Source organism: Amphibalanus amphitrite, unplaced genomic scaffold, assembly GCF_019059575.1.
Source record: "Amphibalanus amphitrite isolate SeventyFive unplaced genomic scaffold, NRLGWU_Aamphi_draft 000156F_arrow, whole genome shotgun sequence".
Lineage (NCBI taxonomy): Eukaryota > Metazoa > Arthropoda > Thecostraca > Balanomorpha > Balanidae > Amphibalanus > Amphibalanus amphitrite.
Genome location: NW_024881651.1, coordinates 613320 through 637433, shown reverse-complemented (window position 1 = coordinate 637433; position 24114 = coordinate 613320). Strand labels below are relative to the sequence as shown.

Below are 24114 nucleotides of genomic sequence, written 5' to 3'. Positions count from 1 at the left end.
ATTGTTGACTCATTTAGCTGTTGGTGTTGCAAAATAGCAGAACTCTGAAGGGTCAGGGCCGTCAGGGCGTTTGTCAGCCTACTCATATGACATTTTCCCTGTCATAGAAATAGTGTTGAATATTTTGTTGGCTTCGTCAGATCGTAGTGTTTCACCCATCTGTAAAGATGGAGGATCAATCTGAAGAGGTAAGGCTTTCATGCATTACAGATGAAGTTGATTTGAATTTTGCAGGAAACTTTCCTTTCTTGAACTGCTTTTCGATTTTGAAGCTATTCTCTATGTCAAGGCATGAAATGAATGTATGTGTGTTGCAACTGTTAATAGATAGTTTGTTAAAGAAGTGATGGTATGCTGGCCACTGCCACAACCAACATTAGCTATAAAACTCATTTGTAATGACTTTTGGGAATGGCATGCATTTGAAACTTATTGTGTTTTGATGATACAAAATGATGGATGCTATCAAATCACAATCCAGTCCAGTATGACCAATGCTGCAATTTTATGTGTCAGTCAGTGTCCAGGTAGGGAAGAAACCATTACTGGCTATTACAATTTTATAAAACCAATGTGAATGGTGTGAAGTGATTGATCCTCATGCAATGTGAATTGTGTTTGTAACTTTTCTTTTTAACATGAGTTATCCCATATTTATCCTACTCCTCTCCAAGTTACACTCATTGGAGGGTTAAAATCCTAATCTGCCATGAGAACAATGCCTCCACGGCCCTGTTTCACCGGTGATAGCAGCATGCTGCTATCACACGTGTCAAATTGGGTTTCCATGGAAACATCAACAAGCCATGACGCCGTCAATCTGTGTGATGTCATCAAATATTGCTTGCAGCACCTTCACGGCCGTGCAATCAAGCAAATGTATCAAACGCAATTCAACGAGACAGAAAGTCTGTTCCAAACGCAGCTCACGGATTACACGAAACGTCATTAGTGTGACCTCATCACATTACGTCAGCTCGCGCAATTTGATAGTAGCGTGCTGCTATCACCGGTGAAACAGGGCCCACCATTAAAGTGACCAATATGTATGCCAATTTCAGACCCAGTTTGTGGTAGATGAAGTGAGCAACGTAATCAAAGAAGCAGTAGAGAGCACCATTGGTGGCAATACATACCAGCAAGCAAAAGTCAACCAGTGGGCATCCAGCGTCGTGGAATCCTGCCTTGGTGCCTTGACAAAGCTTCAGAAACCCTTCAAATATATTGGTGAGTTCGGTATTACAAAGAAGGCTTGCCATATGCTTTTGATAATAAACGTGTGTAACATCCCTTGCTTGAACATCTCTGAATGGTCAAACACTGGAAAGTGTCCCTGATAAGTTGGTATATTCTTACTGGCGAACCTAAAATGCCACATGCTTCGTCCGTTCTCCGACAATTTCGGGACAAACTCTGGCATGGCAGATCTCGATGGGCGCAGGAGCCATTACTTTTTCTTCTGTAATTTCCAGGGGCGGTTCTCCCATATAGGCAAGGTAGGCAGTGCCTACGTCATTTGTCGTCTCCCCTGCGTCTACACCCTCACTAGACTGTGGCTTTTGATTATTTGATTGCTTTTGTTAAATATCTTTTGCTTTCCGTTTTTCAAAATGGGTTGAAACGAAAGAAAATTGCCTAAACTTCTCAAAAACGTCGATCAAAGATCGTATTATAACAACAAGTTGACAAAAACCTTTGCCTAATTGTGCCTACCTCGTCCTACTAGATTATCGACTATTGCCATGTTGAGGCTATTGAGCCTTTTGGTAGAAAAAGTTTAGATGGTCGGCACATCGACTAGGTGCTACCTTCTAGCTTTCAAACTGAACTTTTTATTAAGTCCATTTATCATAGAATAAAACACATTTTACGTTATCAATTTTTATCATTAGCTTAGGGAACCTAGCGTTGTTATGCCTGTTGTGTTATTCTATTGTTTCTTAAAAATTATATGGGACGAACTAGACTCCTACTGGGACACTAGCTTCCCTCTGGCGGCAGACGTGTAAGCTCTAGTTAAGTTAATGGTTTTTGTAGATGACGCTGCTGTCGCTGCTTGACGCATCCCGACTGAGCAATAAGGCTGTCTTTTCCTCCCTTTTACCTATTCTGTATTCAGCTTTTCTGTCTCACCTACCAAGTGCCTACCTACTTTCAATAGGTCAGCGCCGCCCCTGGTAATTTCTCTCTCTCTCTCTCTCTCTCTCTCTCTCTCTCTCTCTCTCTCTCTCTCTCTCTCTCTCTCTCTCTCTCTCTCTCTCTCTCTCTCTCTCTCTCTCTCTCCCCGTGTGGGACCTTCTACTCTCTTTGACTGCTCCCTCTCTCCGCTCTGCTCCCTGTTCCCTCCTGAATGCTTCCCCCCCCCCTTCTGACCTTTCCAGCTCCTCCGGTGTTCGCCCCAGCACTTCTCCCCTCCCCTCTCTAACCGCTCCCCTCTCCTCTGCAGTGACCAGCGTTATCATGCAGAAGACTGGCGCCGGCCTGCACACGGCCAGCTCCTGCTACTGGGACAACAGCACCGACGGCAGCTGCACCGTCCGCTGGGAGAACAAGACCATGTACTGCATCGTCTCCGTGTTCGGATTGGCCATCTGAGCGGCGGCGGCACCGCCGACCCCTGCCCCCCCCCCCCCCCAGTCCAGTGCACGTTTGGACTACCCTTGCTCGCCTTCTTTCGTTAGCTCGCTAGTAACCCAGGCCACGGTGAGGCATTCCATGGGACTAACGGGTTGCTAGGTTTTACAAAGTGTTCTTATCTAGTCGGGAGACAGCTGCTGCCGACTTGTCGTTAGGTTGTGTTTCCACATGTCCATGTAAATACATAGTTTAACTTAAATCAGTCACGTTTGAGCTGCGCTATGTCTGTGAATGTGCAGATATGTATTTTGCTGATGCCTGAATATGTTTGCAAAGTACTTCGATGAAAACAACATACGGTACACTTTCATCAACGTGTTAACACAATCTACAGCAGGCGACAAATAACAGACAGCAGTTTCACCTTTGCAAGCGCAACATGCGATACAGTCAAAACAATTACACCAGCACATGCCACGTTTTTGCCCGCCCTTCGGTTCGCGGGCCGCCGATCGGCCTTTGGCTACAAGTCGAACGTCTTACTGTCTTTCTGCTCTGTATCCTGACTGAGTAGGGCTAGCCCGGCTTCTAAAGCACTCCCAACATCAGGTCGCGCTGGGGCCGGCTGCCTCCTTCCGCGCCTCGTGCCGCCAAAGTACTCTGCGGTAGCGGGGGGCGCCACCTCCGTGCCAGCGCCGCGGCCGGCCGACTCTGCCTCCCCCGGCGGGACGCAGTCGGGGTCTGTGAGATCGGCAGCGGCTGCCTGACGAGCCCGGTAGCTGGGAGCGCGCACTGGCCGGCCCGCAGCGGAGGAGCGCACTGCCGGCTGATGGTCACGGTCCGGCGGAGGGCGGGATGTGCTGATAGGAGGGTAGGCAGTGTTGGGAGGAAGATGAGTCATGTTGGGAGGATGGGATGTGCTTGAAGGGGGCTGTGCCATGTTTGGGGGAGGCTGCGCCATGTTGGGAGGTGGCTGCCCCACGTTGGGAGGAGGCTGCGCCATATGGGGAGGTGGATGATTTACGATGAGAGGAGGCTGCACCATGTTTGGAGGAGGCTGAGCCATGTTGGGAGGTGGCTGCCCCACGTTGGGAGGAGGCTGACCCGCACCGGGCGTAAACTGTCCCAGGTTTGGTCGAGGTTGATTCATGTTCGGCGGTGGCTGTGACACATTGAACAGCGTTTGTCCTGTGTTCGCCGTGGATCCGTCCGCCTGAGAGATCAGTCCTCCATCCTGGCTCTGCCCGGCAGCTACCACGCCTTGTGTCGCCGCCCAGGTCGGCTGGGGTCCCGACCCGCCGACCGGTCGCTCGTTGGCAGAACTCTCCTGTGCCGGCCGCGTCTCGGGCCGGCGGGGGCCGCCACCACGCCGAGCTGAGCCGCGGGGCTCGTACTGGGTGGGCGGAGCGAACTCTGCCGGCCGATCCTTCCGCTGGCGCTCCACCCACTCCTCCTGGGTCAGCACTGTCGGACAGACAGACAGAAACATCAGAGTCAGCACTGCCTGGGACAGACAAACATCAGAGTCAGCACTGTCGGGCAGACAGAAACATCAGTCAGCACTGCCGAAGAGACACGTGAGAGTCAGCATTGCCGGACAGAGACACACCGAGAGTCAGTACTGCTGAACAGCAATATGAGAGCACTGCCGGACAGACAGACATACCAGTCAGCATTACCGAACAGACGCGTGAGAGTCGGCACTGCCGGACGGACAGACAGAAACATCAGAGTCAGCACTGCCCAACAGGCACATGAGAGTCAGCACTGTCGGACAGACAGACGTCGGAGTCAGCACTGTCGGACAGACAAACATATCAGTCAGCACTGCCGAACAGACACGCGAGTCAGCACTATAGGACAGACGGACATACAGAGAGTCTGCACACATACACGATTCAGCATTGCCATGCAGTGTCGGCAAAGCTGCGGATCAGGCACTGTCGAACGCACACATACTAGTACAGTAGTTGACACACAGCCATACAGAGGATTAACAGAGGACGAGCCCTGATGAAAGCAGGCATAAAAGGTTGTAAAGGACAAGCATACGCGAATATGTATGCAGGCGCGCAACCAGAAAAATATTTCGGAGGGGGCACAGCACTAGGGGGCGCAGTTTTTGCCCAGGTGGGCGGCACCAACCTACCCCTCCAAATTTGTTTCTCCTCGGATTTCGTCCACTTGATTTGGTAAGTTCATTAAAATAAAATAAGATAATTTAGTGTGTGAGTCCCACACAATGGCATATCCGTTGTTTTGAGGTGGCGGACATCATCACAGGACAACTCAATGGGTGATCACTGACAGTGCAGGCCCTGCAGCCGTCTAAGGGAGGTACCTTATCAGAGGATACCATCGGAAATGCATAATGCATAGGTACAAATGGTTATGTATTGAACACAGTCGTGTCATCCACACGAGTCCACAGTGTCCGCAGTGTCAGCTCGCACGACAAAGAGTTATGCAACAAGTCAGGATGAACACTGAAATCATATGTACCTATCTCACCTTATCTCACCTTCTACCAACAGTACCAATAATCTTCCAAACCACGCTCGAGTTCTTGAGCTTAACTGCCGGCACCTCCAAGCGACAAAAACGCAAACATTTTTTCACTGTAGGTTATGATAACAACATTCCTTTCTGTGACACGCATCACACTGAGTCCACTGAGGCCCCCCCCCCCCTCCAGGATTTGTCAGCAGGCCGACCCGGACAGCGCGGCAGCGCGATCGGTGACAGTCCTTCTCGCCATCTCACCTTCTGCCTCACTTTCTGCGGGCGACGGCGTGGGTCTCCCTCTTCTTGAGGTACTTTTTTACAACCGAGGCTGCGTCGACGTGGATGCTTTTGTGCATCTCCAAGAGGAGGAGGCCCTCCCCCAGGCGGTCCTCCCCCATGGTGGATCGGCCGGCAGTCTTCACCAGCTTCAGTGCGCTGAATGACCGCTCGGCAGCGCAGCTGTTGAGAGGCACCGTACACAGGAGTTTTAGGAGCGCGTAAATGTTCGGGTGTATGCTACAGCTACACCGGTTCAGTGCCTCCAGCGCCGAACTGGGTCTCTCGCTTGCTTCGACCTCCGCCCATCGGGCACGCCAGGATGTGAGCTCCGGCCCCAGACATGTTGGAGACGGGAGGTCGGCTTCATATGTCTTGGCGGCATTCAGAACCGTTGTCACGTCTCCCAGTCGCGACGGGATCACCAGCAGGTCCTTGCCAGGGTAACTGTCCGGAAACCTGCGCGTCAGCTCGCTGATCACGGCATCCACGACGGGAAGGAAGATGTTGCGCAGGTAGTGCTCCTCGGCGTTCTCCACTGGCGCGTTAGCCCGCTGGGTCTGCTTCTTGCAGGTACGCGGCATGGCTACCTCAACGTCCAGCGCGTCGCTCAGCTCGGTGGCCGTCTCGAACACGGGTTGGAAGCCTTCCCGGAGCACCTGAAGGTCCCTTTTCGTCGTCTCGACCATTGAGAATCCTTCTTCCAGCGTCAGTGAGGGTTTTTGCAGGGCTTTGGAGAGCGGCAGAGTGATACCGAACACATGGACGCAGACGGCCAGTGTCATAAGGACTTTGAACGATCTGATGCCCAGGACCTGGCATCGTGCTGTTGACGCCGCTTCAGGGGGTGCCGAATGACTCACTTCCTCGAGCGTCGCTGCGATGGCTGGCAGGAGATCGTGGAACAGCACGAGCGTGTCATGCCGCTCCACCCACCGTGTGGGGCACAGAGGCTTCAGCCTTTTCGATCGCGCTGCAGGGAACTTGTCCATCACATGCTTCTGCAGCTTAGTGGTCCTTGCGGGAGAGCTTTTCAGGAACGTATTGATGTTGCTGATGAGTCCAATCAGCTGGGACACATCCTTGTTCTTGCATGCTTGGGCGATGGCCAGATTCAGACGGTGGCTGGCACAATGAGTGTACATGGCCAGTGGTTGGACTTCTGCAATCCTTGCATGGACACCACTGAACTTACCACTCATGTTGGAGGCGCCGTCATATCCTTGTCCTCTCGCCTGGTCGATACTTCGACCGATCTCCTCCAGTTTGGTCATGATGGTCTCGGCGAGACCACTTCCCGTTGTGTCGGTTGTCGTCACAATTCCCACAAAGTCTTCACGTACTGTGCGCACATGTTGTTGTTGTCCCCTCCATCCGCGGCAGAGCCGCGGTGTAGCTTCTCAGCTCTGGAGGGCCCTGAAGGCGGCCACCAGGGCCGCCACCGTGTCGCCGCGCCTGACCTCCTCCACCGTCGGCAGTATGTTGCCGACCGCCGGGATTCTGAGGCGAGCTCAGCCGAGGGGCGGCACATGCTTCAGAGAGCGGCACTTCATAGCTGAGGGGCGGCACTCAGTCGGAAGGGAGGGGCGGCACTCTGACAAGGGCGGCATTCTGGGGCGCACGAAAAGTAGTTCGTCTAGCTAGTATGATTGGTCTGATGACGTCGATGTCCAAGCATGTTGCTAATGGAAGGCGGCGTATTGATCACGGAGGGTGACATGACCCCTCAGAGAGCGGCATTATTCTGAGGACGGCATAACACCTTTTGTGAAATGTATGTAAACAGTTAGAGGGCGGCGTATCGACCACAGAGGGCGGCATAACATCACAGAGGGCGGCATTGTTCTTGCTGAGGACGGAATAACGCCTTTTGTTACCTGCATGCAAGCCGTTAGATGGCGGCGTACTTACCACGGGGGGGGGGGGGGCGGCAATGTTCTTTCGGAGGGCGGCATTGTTCTTTCTGAGGGCGACATAATATCTTTTGTGGACTGCATGCAAGCTGCTAGCGGGTAGTGTATCGACCACAGAGGGCGGGATAACACCTCAAAGGGCTGCATTGTTCTTTCTGAGGGGGCACAACATCTTTTGTGGACTGCATGCAAGCCGTTAGAGGGTGGCATAGCGGTCACAGAGGGCGGCATAACACCTCATAAGGTGGCATTGTTCTTTCTGAGGGCGGCATAACGCCATTTCGTTGCCTGCATGCAAACCGTTGGAGGGCGGCGTACTGACCACAGAGGGCGGCATGTTACCTCAGAGGGCGGCATTATTCTTTTGGAAGGCGGCATAACGCATTTTTGGACTGCATGTAAACCGGTGGAGGGCGGTAAAACACCTCAGCGGGCGGCCTTGTTCTTTCTGAGGGCGGCATGACACTTTAGTAGACTGCATGCTCACATTCTAAATTCTAAAAGGATTTGCAGGCGCCTTCGGCGCCTGCAAATCCTTTTCGTGCGCAGGGGCGGCATTTGCCTCGAGGGCGCCTTCAAAGCTGACGGAGGGGGCAAATGCCCAGTGTGCCCCCCCCCTTGGTTGCGCCTCTGTATGTATGTTTTACAACAGGATTCAGTTCTGTCAGGATTCAGTTGTCAGGGTTCAATTCAGTTCTGTCCAGAGACATAACACAAGGCCAGCACAGATAGATGACGCGCAGGGGCCAATATTGTCACACTCTGGCAAAACCCATATCATTATTAAACCTGCAATAAAAACTAGGCTCATGTATCACAAAAGCACTATGAATTGGCGTTGGCGGTGTCTGATGACGCAGGCTGCGCCCGTAAAAACAGTCTAGGTGGCAGCGGGCGGACAGCGCATTGTGCAATCGAAACGTGAACCGATGGCGCGCGTCCGGGTTGATGGTGATTGCATTACGCTACTGGCCGGTGTCGTCCGTTGTTTGACCGGGCGTTAGCACAAAGTTATCACTACCGCCCGGTCAATAGGATCCGCGCCTGGATACGGGCGACAACAAACACGGCTAATAAGAATCTGAGCCCGGGCCGATCACTTTCGGTGTCCGATTCGCTAGTAAGGGGCGGGTGCTCACTGCTCGTTAGGTGTACCACGTGGCCAGAGTTAGAAATCGATTGAACATTGAACAGGGCGGTGGGCGGTTCAGCTGGGGTAATAAGACGGCAATAATCGTGGCTGGAAATGCACGATGCACGCGAAGAATGCTTCACGTAAGGAAAACTGCTCACTGATGCTACTAAAACGGGGTAATAAACGTGACTAACTGTATGAGCAAAAATGATCCACCATACCATTCTGCTGAAGTGCAACACAGGATTTAACGAGATAGCATCTTTCTTCTATCCCTTTCAGTCTACTCTCCACAATCGACATGACTGTCACACTCAAACAGTTTCGTTACTCGTGGATATGTCGCATCCCAAATTCCTTTGTTGAACACTTATTTTGCTAACAATGAATTAATATTTCTCACAAGAATGAAAAATTCTCTTACTTTAAGACCTTTCACCGATTCAGCTGACGTGCTGTTGTCAGTCGAAACAGGCACCGGCCACCGTTTCTGGCCGAGACAAACAACACGACATTGTCTTCGCGGCCCCACTCACCGCTGTGTTTGGCGACTCCCTGTTTGCCGCGGTCCCAGTCGCGCACGAACGCCTTCCGCTCGTACTCCCTGCGCTCCTCCTGGAGCCGTTCGGCGATCTGCTCCGGAGTCAGCGCGGCGGCGGCGGCCGGAGTCGGTGCGGACTCCGACTCGGCCGCGTCCTCCTCAGAGTCATCGGCCTTCTCCAGACGGTCTGCGGGAAACAAACACACAATTATATCAGACAGTCATCAGCGGATCAGCACTGAATCTGAGCTGACATTACATTGCCCGAACGACTCAGTAGCGGATCTTTATCCTACAGATTATTTTCATTTTATAGCAAAACCAAAAAGCACTCGCATGTCACGAAACCATTTTCGCTTTCAGTAACATTAATGTAAAAAGGACAGGACGCCGGGAAAAGGGCTAATTCAAAGAATTGGAATATATGTCGCAATGTTATAACTTTCGCCCTGGGAGAGGGAACGTGTATTCGGCCACTCTCGGTTTTCGGCCACTTTCGAGTTTCTTTTCACATGTGAATGGTAAACCACGCGAATCTTGGCATAGCTTTTGGCACATGACGTTTTAGTCCTCTGGAAATCAGGCCGCTGACCTTATGTCAAATGAGGGGCAGGCGAAACGCAAAAAGCTAAATTAGCTCAAAAAACTTCCGAATGCACTTTTCCCCACGCGACGCTTTAGCTGTATTGCTTTACGAGCTATGCGCCGATTTATCGGAACATGTTGAAAGCGAAAACATTCCACCCTTGATGAGTTCGAACACAGTACACGCATTGATCGAAGCGTGAAAAATGGCCTACGGGCACTGGTAATAATAATAATAATAATAATAATAATAATAATAATAATAATAATTATAATTATAATAATAATAATAATAATAATAATAAGGGCGCGACGGTGCAAACACAATGTTCAGTACTTTTGGTTGGCGAGAGCAAATTACATTAAATGAATGCTACCCAAACACGAATGAAATAATGGAAGGCAGAAGGCTGCAACGCCTTGGCTGCAGCAATATATTTAGCTTACTCACAATGAGCCGACTAATGTGTGGTTTCACACCCCACCAGCGGGACCAACGGTCATTTATACTCATTTTTATAATTAAATGAAAAGAACATTACGTGATTTTTCATCAACGATAGTGCACCAATCAATTCAACTTTTGCTCGATGTCATGCAGTTACGTCGTTTCAGATTCTAGCAATCACTGCTGTTTTGATGATACATGAAGTATGAAACGACCGTGTTTGCAAAACAGGACACGCGGTGAGGGCAAGGAATGTCTATGTGCTCGATGCAAAGAAGCAAGACCCCATTGACTGATTGGATGAAACCAAACCGGCGCATTTGAATGTGAATGCACGATTTACTTACTTGGGCAAGTCATTCCGATTTAAGAAATGGCTATTCATCTATAAAATGCTTTTTTACAGCAGTTTTATCCTGCTCCCCCCCCCCAAAGAGAACTTAATTGCACACTCGAATTCAAATTTTTATTGAAAAATGTCTGCACTCTGCACCGCTTGAAAATAGTGGGGCGTTTTGAATTCCTCTTGTACAGCCCACCGCTAAAGTAAAGTAGGGTTTTACCAATCTCAACGGTTGGCTTTGACTGGCGATTGTTTAATGCGGAGTGATCGAAAAGAAGATGTCAATAGCTAAAGTTTCAGCTGCAAGGGTGACGATACATATAAGCTACATTCAAAGTTTCATTGTAGTCTGGCTAATCGTTCCTAAGCTTCAGAAGCAGAACATGCCCATGACTGAAACCCCACATTACTTCTGCTGTGGACTGTACATACGTTGCCTAATTGAAAACGTTCAAATTTAATTTCCTAGCATGCAACGCTCCCGAAACCTACCAATAAAAACTAAAGCTGTGAGTGATTTATAAATAATTTGTATATAAAAAACCGTCCAAGCTCAATAACAACATATCAATACTGAATATTCATATCAACCTCTCACCTTCGATGGGCAGGCCCAGGCGAAGCCGTTTGCGTTCGCGCACTTTGCGCAGTCTCTCCTTGAGCTGTTTGTTTTTGCGTTTGCGCGCGAGCTCGGCGCGGGTCTGCTGGCTCTCTGTTTGACCTCGCAGCTCGTCGAGCTCAGCTCTCTGGCGAGCGCGCTCGTCGGCGTCCTGCGAGAACGCAAAGTAGCCGGCACCATGCGCGCGCGCCTCTGTGGACAGAGAGAGAGAACAGCGTGAGATATTTCGCCTCAGCACGTATCAGCAGGTACCGACACACAGCACACATCGGCAGAGATACCGACTCTGTCGACACGACCCAGACCTCTATGCATTGTTTTGGTCCTGGACACTGTTCGTGGGCCATCGTCCAGCAAGAATGGAAACCAGTCCTAGCTTCAAATGAAGCCGTTCTTATAGCCCAGTAGGCATAGAGGTGAAAGAAGTGACATTTAGGTATGTAAATGGGCACTCTTTTAAATACAAAACTTTATTTTGTACATGAAAAGATGTGATGAATATCGCAAACGCATTCTGTATAAGATCCGTGTTCTTTATGCCACGTGCAAAATACAACTTTTCCACCATTTCTTCGGTGCTTTACATTTAGCCTTTGCCTGCCTTTGCCTATGATTAACTTATACGGCCTTGACATTTAGCTTCTCGAGCTTGGGCTTCGTATTTCATCAAGTCAATTTAAGGGCATTTCATTGGTTTTAAATAGCTTGGGTCATATATCAACCAAGTCATATATCCACAGTTGATTCAGGGTCTAGATGGCCACGGCCCTCAGCGACGTTTGGTGTAGGTGTTAATGTCGGAGATACGAAATCGCGAGACAAAACTCCACAAATTGAGCCTGTGCTATCGCAAAAGCATTTTGGTACGCCTTCAGTGAAGAAGCATTTCAAGTGTTAAGTTGTATCATCAAGGTCAAACCACAAAGCAGGTATGAATTCAGCCTATGACTATGTGGTCAGTTTTATATATGGCCCTGAAGATGAGCCAGAACCAGTGCCACAGGAAGAAAAAGATAGCTTGGATGGCTCGGTCACGGACGGACTCTCCGCAGAAGCAATCAATCCCTCCTCCATGGTTATCCGAAAGTCAACAACAGCCGGATTTCGTCCTTCTCAATCCTTCAAAGCAATCCCATCCATGGTAATCAAAGCACCGGAACCGGAGGACAACTACGATTCTTCTGTTATTGCCGTGATGCTGACACCTACTGGACTGATCTTCGCAACTTTTGGGTCCATCATAACACTGTTGGCCTACACGACCTTAGTTGGATTCGAAAGCGATCGGAGCATCGCTGTGGGTTACTACGGATATCCCGTCAAGCTTCTCGGACCACTGCTGATCATCTGCGGTGTGGTCACTCTGCTCATCGCTGCTGTGGTATACATGTGCACGCCGAAACAACACAACGTGCCAATGGTGTACCCGAAGGTCGACGAGGAGATCGACGGCACTGTGCGCGTTTCCAGCTCAAAGCGTCGTGTGTCGGCAGCAAGGGTGCAGCCATCTTCGACAGCATCAGCCAGCCAGCCCCGCAAAAGTCTCATCCCAGAGGCACAGGCGCCAGTGCTCCGCTCGACCACCGCTCTCGTCTGATGGAAAGGAGCATCGGAGACTGGCGGGCGCAGGCATCAGCTAATGGCTTTCGGCAACGGCAGTCACATTGTCTTCAACTTCAGTGCTGGATAGCTGATCAGAAGATCTGCTTAGAATAAAGGAGCTGCAACGTTCAACATCAGTGAAGAGGTGCCATGGATACTGGATACCTTTACAGAAGATATTTCGTGTCATGAGCGATAAAAAACAGGCCTCAAACATCGCAATGGGGTTCGATCCAAATAGAAGGATCTTGGTACTAAGAAACCTCCCAGGCATGCCTTTGCCTATGATAGCCTACGTTTTCCGTATAATACCATTCATCAACGATTCTTCCGCTTTAATAAAGACGAGTCAAGTTTTTTGGTTTGTTTTTAATGCATTTTTATTATCAAACCAGCCCCAGCTCCCATCATCTTACGTCTCTTAAATGAGCCTTATCTATGCCACTTATCATAGCATTGACTTCTCCGAAAATGCCCAAAATCGATGCAAAATACTTGAGCTAAATTTCATGGTGCTGACCCCATTCATCAAAGAGCTTTAGTAGCCAGCCATTTAAAGTTCTATACACGTGTGACATGTTAACCGAATACATTTCACTTCGTTAAAAAAGCGAAACCAACTAATTCCTTTGGCTTCCGTAAGCAGTCTTGGACACAGGAATAATGACTGCCCCTGATCAACTGGGTAACCAGCCCGACTAGTCAAGACGCCGCTGACCAGCGACCACTACTGGCCTGTGGCTGCCCTCCGGTCAACAGTCGTCGGTCGGTCGCCGTTCGGCCAGGTCGCGGAAAGACGACTGACCGTGGTGACTGACGGTGGGAAGTCGGTGACTGACGACAAACAGTCGCGGACTGACGGCGGGTAGTCACAGAGTGAGGACTAATCATTTCTGACTGAAGAAGGACGGTCAAATTCTAAAAACTCATCCAGCCAAAGCCGAATAATCTGGCACTGACAGTCAGAAGAGCGAACAGAACCACTAATAGGCGTTCTCCCAAAGGCACCCAAAGACGATCGGTCGGGACCCCATTGGAGGGCTGGTACGCCGAACTCCGCACATCGTCTTGCACAGAACGTGAGCGGCCGGTCGAACGGACCCGAGACAGGAGCCAGAGATCGCCATCGCGCCTCCAGAATGACCCCGCGGACGCTACTGGCCGTGCTGATCCTCGCCACCGGCACTTCTCTGGTGGCGGCCGGTAAGTACTGAGGCCTCTGCCGGTAAGTACTGAGGCCTCTTGCACCAAAATACCTAGCTGGGTAGAATCAGAAAACTTTTGTCAAAGTCAGCTCATCTAATGGTGTTAAATTCTTTTGCACCAGCTCATAACGTACACCTACACTCAACAGGTGTTTGGTGGAATTTATAGGTAAATTGTTACGGTAGTCACAGAGTGGTTGGCCAATGTCCAGTGAAATAAAATCCAAGTATTGGTGCGAGAGGATTTTGAACTTCAACTATTCTGAACTACAAAACGTCCCGATTCAGCCGGCTATCACATAACTTTCGGGATCCAATGACGAAAATGTGTGGCTCTTTCACATCATACCACATACACTGTAAAAAAAGTTTAGCACCATAGAGGTACTTTTCAATTGACTAATTTTCAGTACCCTAGCGGTGCTAAGCTAAGCATTTTATTCGTACTTAACTGAGATCTAGTTTAGTATCAAGGTGCTAATATAAGTACCCATATTTGTTTAGCACCCGTGTACTAAATGTAGTACCCTACACCTGCTAGACCAATTTTCAGTACCCTAGCGGTGCTAAACTTTAAAAGGTGCTAAGAATAGCATGCAGTTAGTACCTTCCGTACTCACATATGAACCGTTTTAGCGCTATTGTTACCCCACGACAAGTAGAATAATGCTAACGAAAGCATTGGGGCTGAAAGTAGAATATCTATACTAGTTAAAGCTGCTGCATGAAAAGTTCGCAAAAACTGCTTTCTTTAGCAGCACATACTTTCACTAGTTACTGCAAAAAGGACTAATCAATTACCAAAAAGGAAATTGTGTAAGGCCGAAAAGACGTGCAAAAAAGGTTATATCCTAGATAAGTGATAACTACAAGTCTCAATGATTGTGTTTTGCATTCTGCAATATTCCCGTGTAAGTGCATCTTTCAAGCATCCAACACATTATAAAATTAAAAAATAATAATGGAACATTTATTAACACTTCGTATCATCTGCATGAAAAACAAATGTAAATATATACACAAACAAACGCACGGGAAATAACGAAAGGTCGCTCATATACCTGCACACTCGCAGTGACCGACGATTAACGCGAGATCGACTGGGTGAGGGGGGGGGGGGGGTTCGTTGAACCGACGTTCCGTTCATGGCCATAAGTTCGACCTCATCCACGACCAGACGGCGTTTAGTGATAGACGGAACCGGAGACCCCGTGTTGTTGTCGTAGTTGTCCTCCATTGTAAGTGGTAGTCGACGGAAGAACTGACCAGGCCCCATGCCTGGAGCAAAAAAAAAAGCTGGATCAGTTCCAAGATTTTTTTCTGTTGGGAGCTATTTTCGCAAACAACACAACTTTCCTTCAGACCAAGAAGCGCGATTTGCCAAAGTCGGAATATGAAGCACTTAAACAATATAAGATAATGTCAAAAGATACAACGTGTCAGACTCACCAAAGTCGATCAACGTCGGTGTCGGTGGCATGTGTCGGTGACAAATGCTCATGTACCACCCGGCCCCGAAGCACTTCACTTCACTTCACTGCACTGCTGCACTGCACTTCCCTCCACCTCACTGCCTCCCGGAGCAGGGGCACGCACTCCCATGCCACGCACGACGGATTCCACCGATAGCTGATTTAAGCTATCATTCCAGAGCTATCACTCGGTGGCATGTGCCCGGAGCACTTCACTTCACTTCATTTCACTCCATATACCGGAGCACGTGCACACACTCCCACCACGACCAACGGACTCCACTAAAATGGCGCAACACGTGGCCGGAAACAGCTGGCACGCGCATGCGCATATCGCTCTGCGCCGTCAAAACGTGCTAAAGGGCTGGTGATAAGACTCCCAGAGATTTGTAAAGCAGGGCTTAGCTACTTTCTTTGGCGCCAATTTCAAATTTGTTTCCTCTGTAAGCATGTCCGGTTCTATTGTGATACTAACGTAAGCACCATATTCAGCATTACCAACTTCTAAAACACTTAAAATGGTTCTAATTAGAAATCCAGCTTGAAAGAGCACTCACTGATGGACTGGGTACTAGCAGAAGTAGACGTTAAGCTCAGTAGAGGAATAGGTGATCTAAACTTATAATATTTGATGGGAATGTTAGCTATCATTAGCACAGTATTAGCACCATGCTTCTTTGTAAATACGTCGTAGGGTTCTTTTGACGCTAAAAGGTGCTACGAATAGCAGCCGTTAGTACCCCAAATGCTAAACTTTTTTTACAGTGTACGGAATATAAAACAGAACCGATATCTAATGCTACCGTCAATCACAAATGGACCAAGGGTCTAAGTTTACACGAGGTCATAAGCAAGCGTGAACAGCAATGAGAGCCTTTCAAAACCACATTTATTCAAGGAAATATCCACTCCAGTACACATAGCTACTCGTAATTTCTCAGAAAATACATGAAATTACATTCAGAATACATTCATTCAGAAATTACATCTACTCACCACCAAACTTTAAGACACTATCAGTGCAATTTTCAAAATGCATAGAATAATCCACTCTCAATCACACCAGGTAAGATGTGAAGATGAAGTCCGAGTGGTACCTATGTGGTTTCGTAGGTTGGTTGACCTTGTAGATTGGTAGGAAGCCGTTGTAGGTTGGTACAGGGTGTCCAGGAAAAAAAGATACTACGGAAATTAAGCCGCATTCATTAACGCACGTGCCGATTTTGTTCCAAATTTATGTGCTTATAGTGCAAGATTTGGCAAACCTCATGAGCACTGTAATGCGTCGTTGGAAGGTTGTCTGCTTGCCCTCCGAGATGGTCAACATGACCATCAGTCACCTGCAGACTGTGCTAGTGCTGGAGCTGATCCGCCGTAAGGCCGCTCACATTGAGTATCTGCTTTGAGGAGCTGCCGCAACTAACCAAAGAGTTTACATGCCATGTGGCACCTGCTGTCAGTTTTGCCATATTTTGGCGAATACAAGCATGTGCCATTTTAAAATGTAAGGTGCTTATTTTCGGAAGTACAGCAAAAAATAATAGTATCCGTTTTTTCTGGACACCCTGTATTTGGTATAATAGGTTGTAGGCATGTAGGTGTGTTTGTAGGATGGTAGGTTGAAATTTAGGTTGGAAGGTAAGGTTAGGTATGATTCTACAAATTCCACAAAACTTGCCAGTTGCCTGCTTCCACCATCCGAGATTAACCAAACTTTCAGAGGCCTTCCCACCACTGAAGAATCTACTTCTTTGGAACAATAAGGTGAACATCTAAATATTGGTGGGGGGGGGGGGGGCAGATGGCAGTATCACTGAGTAAATTTGGCTGTGTGTCTTGTGTATATTTTGGCATGCAGCCAAGTTAAGGCGGCCGCACACTGGGCCATTCGGCGGGCGAGATTCCGCAAAAGCGGAATGTCGCGGGCGACATTCCTACAGCGGCTTTCCGCTTGTTTTGAGCAGTTTACAGGACCATTCGACCCCCACCGGACACGATTTGGTAGCCGAGGTCTGTGACGTCAGCTGGGCGTGAAGTTTTCCCTTCACCATAGGCTTTACACACAAATTGGCCAAAGTTCATGCCAGGATATCTCAGTCTGGAAGTGCAAAAAGGATTAAAAGTTGGCGTCATTAGATTCAGTGTTTCATTTCATATCTGAAAACGTCCATCATTAGGCCTCATAGAAGGTACAAGTACTCGAAATCGAAGTTCAAGAAGATGCTGTCGTGTACATAATCTGGTAGCATCACGTGACCTCTTTACAGCAGTTAATAAATAATTTCAAAATCTAGTTACACGATTGCTGCTTCAGACAACAAAAATAATACATCTTCAACATATATTACTTCCGTTTAGGTCACAACATTGCAAAAAGTTAAGTTTACCACCGTAGTCACGTGACCAAAGGTGTAGCGGGGGTTGGGACAAACGCTTGAAGGGGTTTAATATTTTAAAATAAATTATATGGTTTTCGTGATGAAATTGAAAGATTGTAATTTTTCATTACACAATATGAATTTTCGTATGTGGGATATTTTACTTGTAGGCGGAATTCTCCACATAAAAAATGATAATGACGTCACGGGGGCTTTACTCAAAACATCCGACCTACCTGTTTCTTATAGGTATCTTGGGACCATTCGGCGGTGCGATTTTCTACTTAGTATTTTCAGGAACTTTATGTGAAACATTTTATGATAAATATAAACGAATGCAAACTAAATACATTTAAGCAAATACAATATTTGCTTATTTAATGCGAATATGCTATATTTCTGTACAATATAGTTTTGAATATCTATTAATTTGACATAATTTCTGGAGGAAGTTGCAAAGAAATAAAGCTCGTGATTAATGTAAACAACCGTGTTTGTCGACAAATGCAAGAAACCTAAAGACAATTGTGGAGAGGCACATAGTAAGTAGTAACCCATTATTGGAATAACCAATGAAGTGTATAAAAACCATTTAATATGGGGAAAGAAGTGCCGCTACGATTTTTTATCAAGTGAAGTCTATTTCTCGGCTTCTCCATCAATAGTTGGTGAGTTTCAAGTTCCACAATTTCGGGTGTCCGCGGCGTCGCCGCGGAAAAAGCTGAACCGGTCCAGCTTTTTCCGCAACTCCGCGGCTGTTCGCGCGCATGCGCACTCTACCCACGGACAGCTAGCTGGCAGCGGTCGGCTGATAATTTTGTCGTTTCGGCAGCTGATTCGGCGTCCACGAAAGCGTAATGTCGCCACGGAATTGCGTTTTTGCGGAATGTCGCCCGCCGAATGGCCTAGTGTGCGGCCGCCTTTACTGTCCCAACCAGCCTGCGTGCCCTGCCGTCTGGTGGCTGTTCGCTGAAGCATAAGTTATCTGAATCACTGCTAGGAAGTTTGAAGTACCTAGGTAGAGAAAATTTTTGGGAGCATGTACTAAAGCAAAATAAATCAAGCACCATATCCAGTGTACCAAGCACTAAATAACACTAGCATGCTGTTCCAAGTGGCTATAGGGAGCGACTGGCTGGGAAGGCTATGTTGGTTGCCCTGGAATTGAACCCTGATTGTTGAATCTAAGAAATAAGGAAATTACCCCTAAACTAGAATGCTTCCCTTTTGAAGCATAGGACGTTCCTCTCAACACTTATGTAGGTACTTTATAGATCTGCCACAATGGCGCGAAATCAGGGGCAAAAAGTGGATTTCATTGTCATTAGGCCTACCATTCAAGATAAATATGTATTTTGATGTGTAAACTAAAAAAATTCATCTATAAAACATGCATATTGCATATTCATGTCATTTTCTGCTAGATGCGCAAAAAATCCGTTTAGGCCTGACGTCCTAAATGGATATTTCCCATTAATTCATCGGATATTTCCGTTCCGCGTAATCGTCATTTTTGCGCGCCCAAACCAGTTTACATGAGTCGAAACTTGCGCACTTTTCGCTAAACGGAAATATCCGTTCTAAACGTCATTTTCGCTGACTCATGTAAACGGGGTAATAGTCACGCGTGATCTTTCCAACGTGAACAGTTACTTTAACCCGCGCCCGGCTGGGGGTCCTGGATTTCCACGCCCTGCTGGGGGGGGGGGGGTGTTTGAACACCCCCCCCTTCTAACTCGGCTCCTGGGCCACGTAGCGATACGCGGAAGGCGGCGTTCGAAAGAGCGTCGAAAATAATGACGAAATTATTTCGGTCAATTTTTTGGTCAGGTCAAAGGTCAGGTCACCAGAGGTCATTGAAGGCAAAATTTCGCCGATTTCCAGGTCGAATGTCGATAACTGATCCAAGAAGCCAACGCATAACTCGGGAACCAATAGAGCTACAGCGCCGCGGAAAAGCGCATTCGATAGCCCTATTAACGCCCTTTCTGAGTAATTCACTCAGATTTGACCTAACGTCAACGGTTTTGCCTGCAGGGGGCAAAAACTGCAAAAATAGTCGATTTTTTTTTGGAAACAGTTTTTCTGCAATAACTTTTGACCCAAACCTTGCACGAGCTTACTTTTACCGGCATCGTGTTCCTCTCGTCAAGACGCATCGAATGAACTATAACTTGACCTTGAAAGGTCAACTTGAAAATTTGACCTCAGGTCAAGGTCATGACCTGACCGGAAAGGGTCATGTTGCATATCAGTCGATCCGTATCGTCGAGCTGAACACATCTAAGCTGTTTTCATCGCTCTAGCATGCCTCTATCAAAAGTTATTTGCGAAAAACTGTTAGGTACCATTCGTGACCTTAGATGACCTCAGGGCATAAACAGGGGTCACGGACACCATTTTCATGTTCAGTGTGTCTAACCCACTTGTAATTCAGTGTTTGGGAGTGTTTATAATGTCTTTCGTCCAAAAGAGGCGCATTTCAATTTTCTCCCATTGACTTATAATGGGGAGGTCGCAAAATTGACCTGACCTTAGGTCATCGATATCAAAATTCTGAGATAAACATTTTGTACATGCTATTGCTCTTAGCAATCGCTGAAAGTTTCAAAGCGATCGGTCACTCGGTGTAGCTATGACAGACATTGAAACTTTTTATGAGGTGAGGTCACTTCAAGTGACCTGGTGACCTGACCTTGAATGACCTTGGTCTGATATTTTCACAACATGTGTAGAATTGATGTATGATAACTTGAACGGCGGCGCGGAGCGCCGCCGTTTTTGAGATATTCGCGAAAAACCACAAGGGGGGGGGGGTGTTCAAACACCCCCCCAGCAGGGCGCGGGTTAAAGGGACCCTCCCACCTTAGCATTAGATTTGAGTTGAGATAGCCAAAATGGGGTCCCTGGCTCACAATTACCGGTTTCGGCACTCACAACATCGAGAAATGCCTTAAATCGGAAATATTGAATTTAAAAATTGCAGCATTTTGATTCAGAGGGGCTAATGCATAGGAATACCCCTCTGAATGTGTGACGTCAGCGCAGATATCTAACGATTTTTAAATGTTTGACTAAAACGTTTTGTAGCACGCGGTGGTATAAGCTGCTTTGCGCGCAACAAGTGCCGCACTTTCAGCTGCTAAACTATTGCTTCCAAATAAAGTCGCTAGGAACAGCGGAGATCCCAAAAAGTAAACAAAAGTAAGGGCCTGTTCCAGCGCCTCCAGTAGAAATTCTTGACTGGAGGCTCTAACAGAGGTTTCACTGGAGGCGCTGGAACGTAATCTGGAGATTTCTGGAGATTGGCGTCATAGACACCAAAAGAATGATGATTGTTCTCTCTTGAAACGCAAAATTTGTTTTCAATTTAAATAAAAAAGATTAAACAAAATTATAGCAATGTAATTTTCTTTACATTCAAGTTGTAAAATTCTCAGTCAAAAGTTCTTTGTTTACATTCGTGATTGTCACATGTGCGCCATAATTGTAGACCAGAGCCTCCAGAGAAATTTGGACCTCCCAACTCTCTGGAGGCTACTGGAGGTTTCTGGAGCTTTGGCGAGAGCTTTCTGGAGCTTTCTGGAGGCGCTGGAACGCTCTCTGGAGGATTCTAGAGCTTTCTGGAGGTTTCTGGAGGCGCTGGAACAGGCCCTAAATGTCTAATATCTTGAAAACCGGTGAATATTTTTCGGTGAAATTTGGCGAATATTCGTTTTCGCTGTTTCTGAACCGAGCGACGTCATTTTCATGCCAATTCATAAACTTTTATGAAGGTGGGAGGGTCCCTTTAACGTGAGCAGTGCGACGTCCAGTCAGACCTGCAAAGCTCAAAGTTAATTCAGAACAATACCTAAATCAGGGGTCCAAATGGGTACGATTTTCCGGTTTATTATCCCGCGCATGATACACGTTACAAGATATTACATTGGATTACTTGCTGATAGTTTGTTTTTGAGGCTTTAAAATAGACTGTTCATTATGAACAGTCTTTCATGTATTCGAAGCTTGAGCTACAGATAAATAGGATTATTATTGTCCATGCTTTACGCAAACTAAACATAAAGTCTACTTGCATGAGCTCTACTGTCACAACAACACCAATGTAATCTGTATGCAAGCTAACGACACTACAAAAGTTTTTTTTTCATAGTGAAAATGAAAAATGAAAACAATTGTTGCTTGCATGCTAGACGGACATCGTGAAGGGCTGCAAGCACAGTTATTTCTAATTACTCATCACTTTTTGCTGCTAAAAAGTGGTTTAATGTAGGGCTCTCACGTCATTGTTGCTGTACCTAAATAAACAACAACGAGCCGTTGAAGCCCAAAACCATTTGCTCCCCTGTCCTGTCCGTTTTTTCAGCCGGGGTGAAGCAGTGTCACGTGTGCAAGAGCTCACAGGCGGGCGCCACGTTCGCCAACTTGGTGTGCGACCGGATCCCGGCCATGGCGCCCGACTGTGATAACTTCAACAAGTCCAGCCTCTCGTTCCTGCAGTTCTGCTCCGCCAACCAGAACTGCCTGTTCATCTCCAAAGGCAGTGAGTGGATGAGAGCACGTGTTTGTGTTGTCGAACTGATGTAAAATGCTGTCATTGATGGGTACGATCGCTCGTCATCACTTTCCTGTACCATAGAACGAAATAGAAAAGGCGAGGCCTGGGTAGGCATGCGATTGTGCGGGCATTTGTCCTTTCAGCTGAGCGCCAAGCTTGGAAATGTGTGCTCAGGCACACTGCCAGCAACAAATCAACAATGCCAATATGCGTGGACGTTTTTATTCTTTCTAAAACCCGAGTTTCCAAACAAAAGTTAACAAATGCTCTGTTTGCGCGATCACTATCAAGACCAAGTTTGCTTCCCGAAGTTTTACTTCGAATGTTTTTAATCATGACAGCAATGGACGAGTTTCCAAATAAAAGCCACAAAGTGATTTTAAAGCTGGGATGATTCACTCTGACGTCATTGAGGCTGTCCGCTGTTAGCACCATGTCACCCGATGTCTGCGCTGACGTCAACCGGTGTCCACACTGACGTCACCCTGTTCCTTGTTCGGCAGATGAGCAGCTGCGGATGTGTACCACCAAGCAGACGGTGGAGACGCTGCGCACCACCAAGGGTATCCTGATGGCCATCTGCGACCGGGAGCTGTGTAACAGCGCCACCACGGCCGTCATCGGCACGGCGCTGCCGGCGATGCTGCTGGTGCTGGTGCCGCTCCTGCTGGCCGCTGCCACCCCTGTCCGGCAGTGACTGCACCTTATCCGCCCGGCGGCGACCGTCCGCTGTCCGGCAGTGACCATCCGCTGTCCGGCAGTGACCCCACCTGTCAGGCAGTGACCCGACCTGTCCGGCAGTGACTGCCCACCGCGTCGGGCAGTGGCCGTCCGACGATGTCCAGCAGTGACCGCTCGCAGTCAGGCAGTGACCGCACCTCATACACCCGGGATTGACCTTCCGCCCCTCCGCAGTGACCGCCTCTATCTAAACCATTCGACAGCAACCACTCTCCGCTGTGCAGTGACCGGTCTTATCCAACCAGCAGTGACACCACCCTCCACTAGCGCTGCCCCGCAGTGACTATCCGCACACAATGACTGCCCGCTGCCGACCCGGTCTTCACAGGGTCACTGCATCACCAGGTCACATCATCAGACTGCTGACTGTCACACTTGTTCCTGGTGCGCGGTGTTTCTTTTTTAAATATTTGCACTGCTTTCCAGTACGACGGATAGGGCACATAGTTATTCAAATGGTGAAATACTGCAAGCAGTGCATATGTTCAACAATTGCACTGCTTCAATGTTCAACATATGCACTGTGGACATTGTCTGCACTACAAGTAATGTATGCACGAAAATTTTCTGAGCTATTTTCTATTTTCACCATTTTTAGCTATTTTCGAGCTAATTTTTTCTGATAGTGACATGTGTTTTCTGAAGCTTGGTGGATATTGGAATAAAAGGAATATAAATGAGCTTCAAATCAAAACCGCCCAACTCGACGTATGTTCTTGCAGTCATGGTTTTAATTGAAAAAATTAAGGCTGTCGAGCCTCCATCCTCCCGGATGTGGTATAAACACGGTCACCCGCCTATTCACACATCAGTATGGGTACTCAGTAAATTGACCCTCCACGCCTATCCGATCATTTCGCTGTCATGAGTGGATTTTAACCGGGTGAAACAGCTCCCGGAGGCGTCAGATTAGTATTCGTTTTTACATTGGAACTTGAAACACACTCTGATACACCAGCGGCTTTTCTGATCGTCAAGTTCTTTTTCTAATATAAAAAATAGCATGGTAATCGAGGCGCACTGCAAGGGACCTCCTTTGTAGTGTGGAAAGCAGAAACATAATTCACACCGAGCAGAAAAATAACACGAAGTGCCCAACACGCATATAAACGGGCGGCCAGGTAAATGTGTCAGCCCGCTACAGCCAACTGCATCGGGCCAGGAACCGATTGATAGGTATGTTTGCATACACTTCGATAATTACATGCCGGTCAAT

The 24114-nt window shown here is 47.9% G+C and overlaps 2 protein-coding genes across 8 annotated transcripts in view; one reads left to right on the top strand and one right to left on the bottom strand.

The window, feature by feature from the left end:
* The first annotated feature begins 14 nt into the window (after positions 1-14).
* LOC122383142 (dynein light chain Tctex-type 1-like) lies at positions 15-2836 on the top strand. Of its 2 annotated transcripts, none has more exons than XM_043369299.1 (3): positions 15-188; positions 1062-1227; positions 2447-2836. In XM_043369299.1, the coding sequence occupies exons 1-3, from the start codon at positions 168-170 to the stop codon at positions 2593-2595; spliced, it is 336 nt and encodes a 111-aa protein (XP_043225234.1). In that variant the 5' UTR covers positions 15-167; the 3' UTR covers positions 2596-2836. The 2 variants fall into 2 exon arrangements, with proteins under 2 accessions (XP_043225234.1, XP_043225233.1); XM_043369298.1 differs by lacking the exon at positions 15-188 and adding an exon at positions 348-527.
* Positions 2837-2937: 101 nt separating this feature from the next.
* LOC122383138 (coiled-coil domain-containing protein 174-like) overlaps positions 2938-24114 on the bottom strand; it is a 62743-nt gene continuing 41566 nt past the window's right edge. For all 6 annotated transcript variants that reach the window (XM_043369289.1, XM_043369292.1, XM_043369293.1 and 3 more), the window contains exons 7-9: positions 10922-11134; positions 8943-9134; positions 2938-4041 (exon numbers count right to left, since the gene is read on the bottom strand). In XM_043369289.1, coding sequence (XP_043225224.1) covers positions 3101-4041; positions 8943-9134; positions 10922-11134 — 1346 coding nt within the window. In that variant the 3' untranslated portion in view covers positions 2938-3100. The remainder of the gene's footprint in view (positions 4042-8942; positions 9135-10921; positions 11135-24114) is intronic.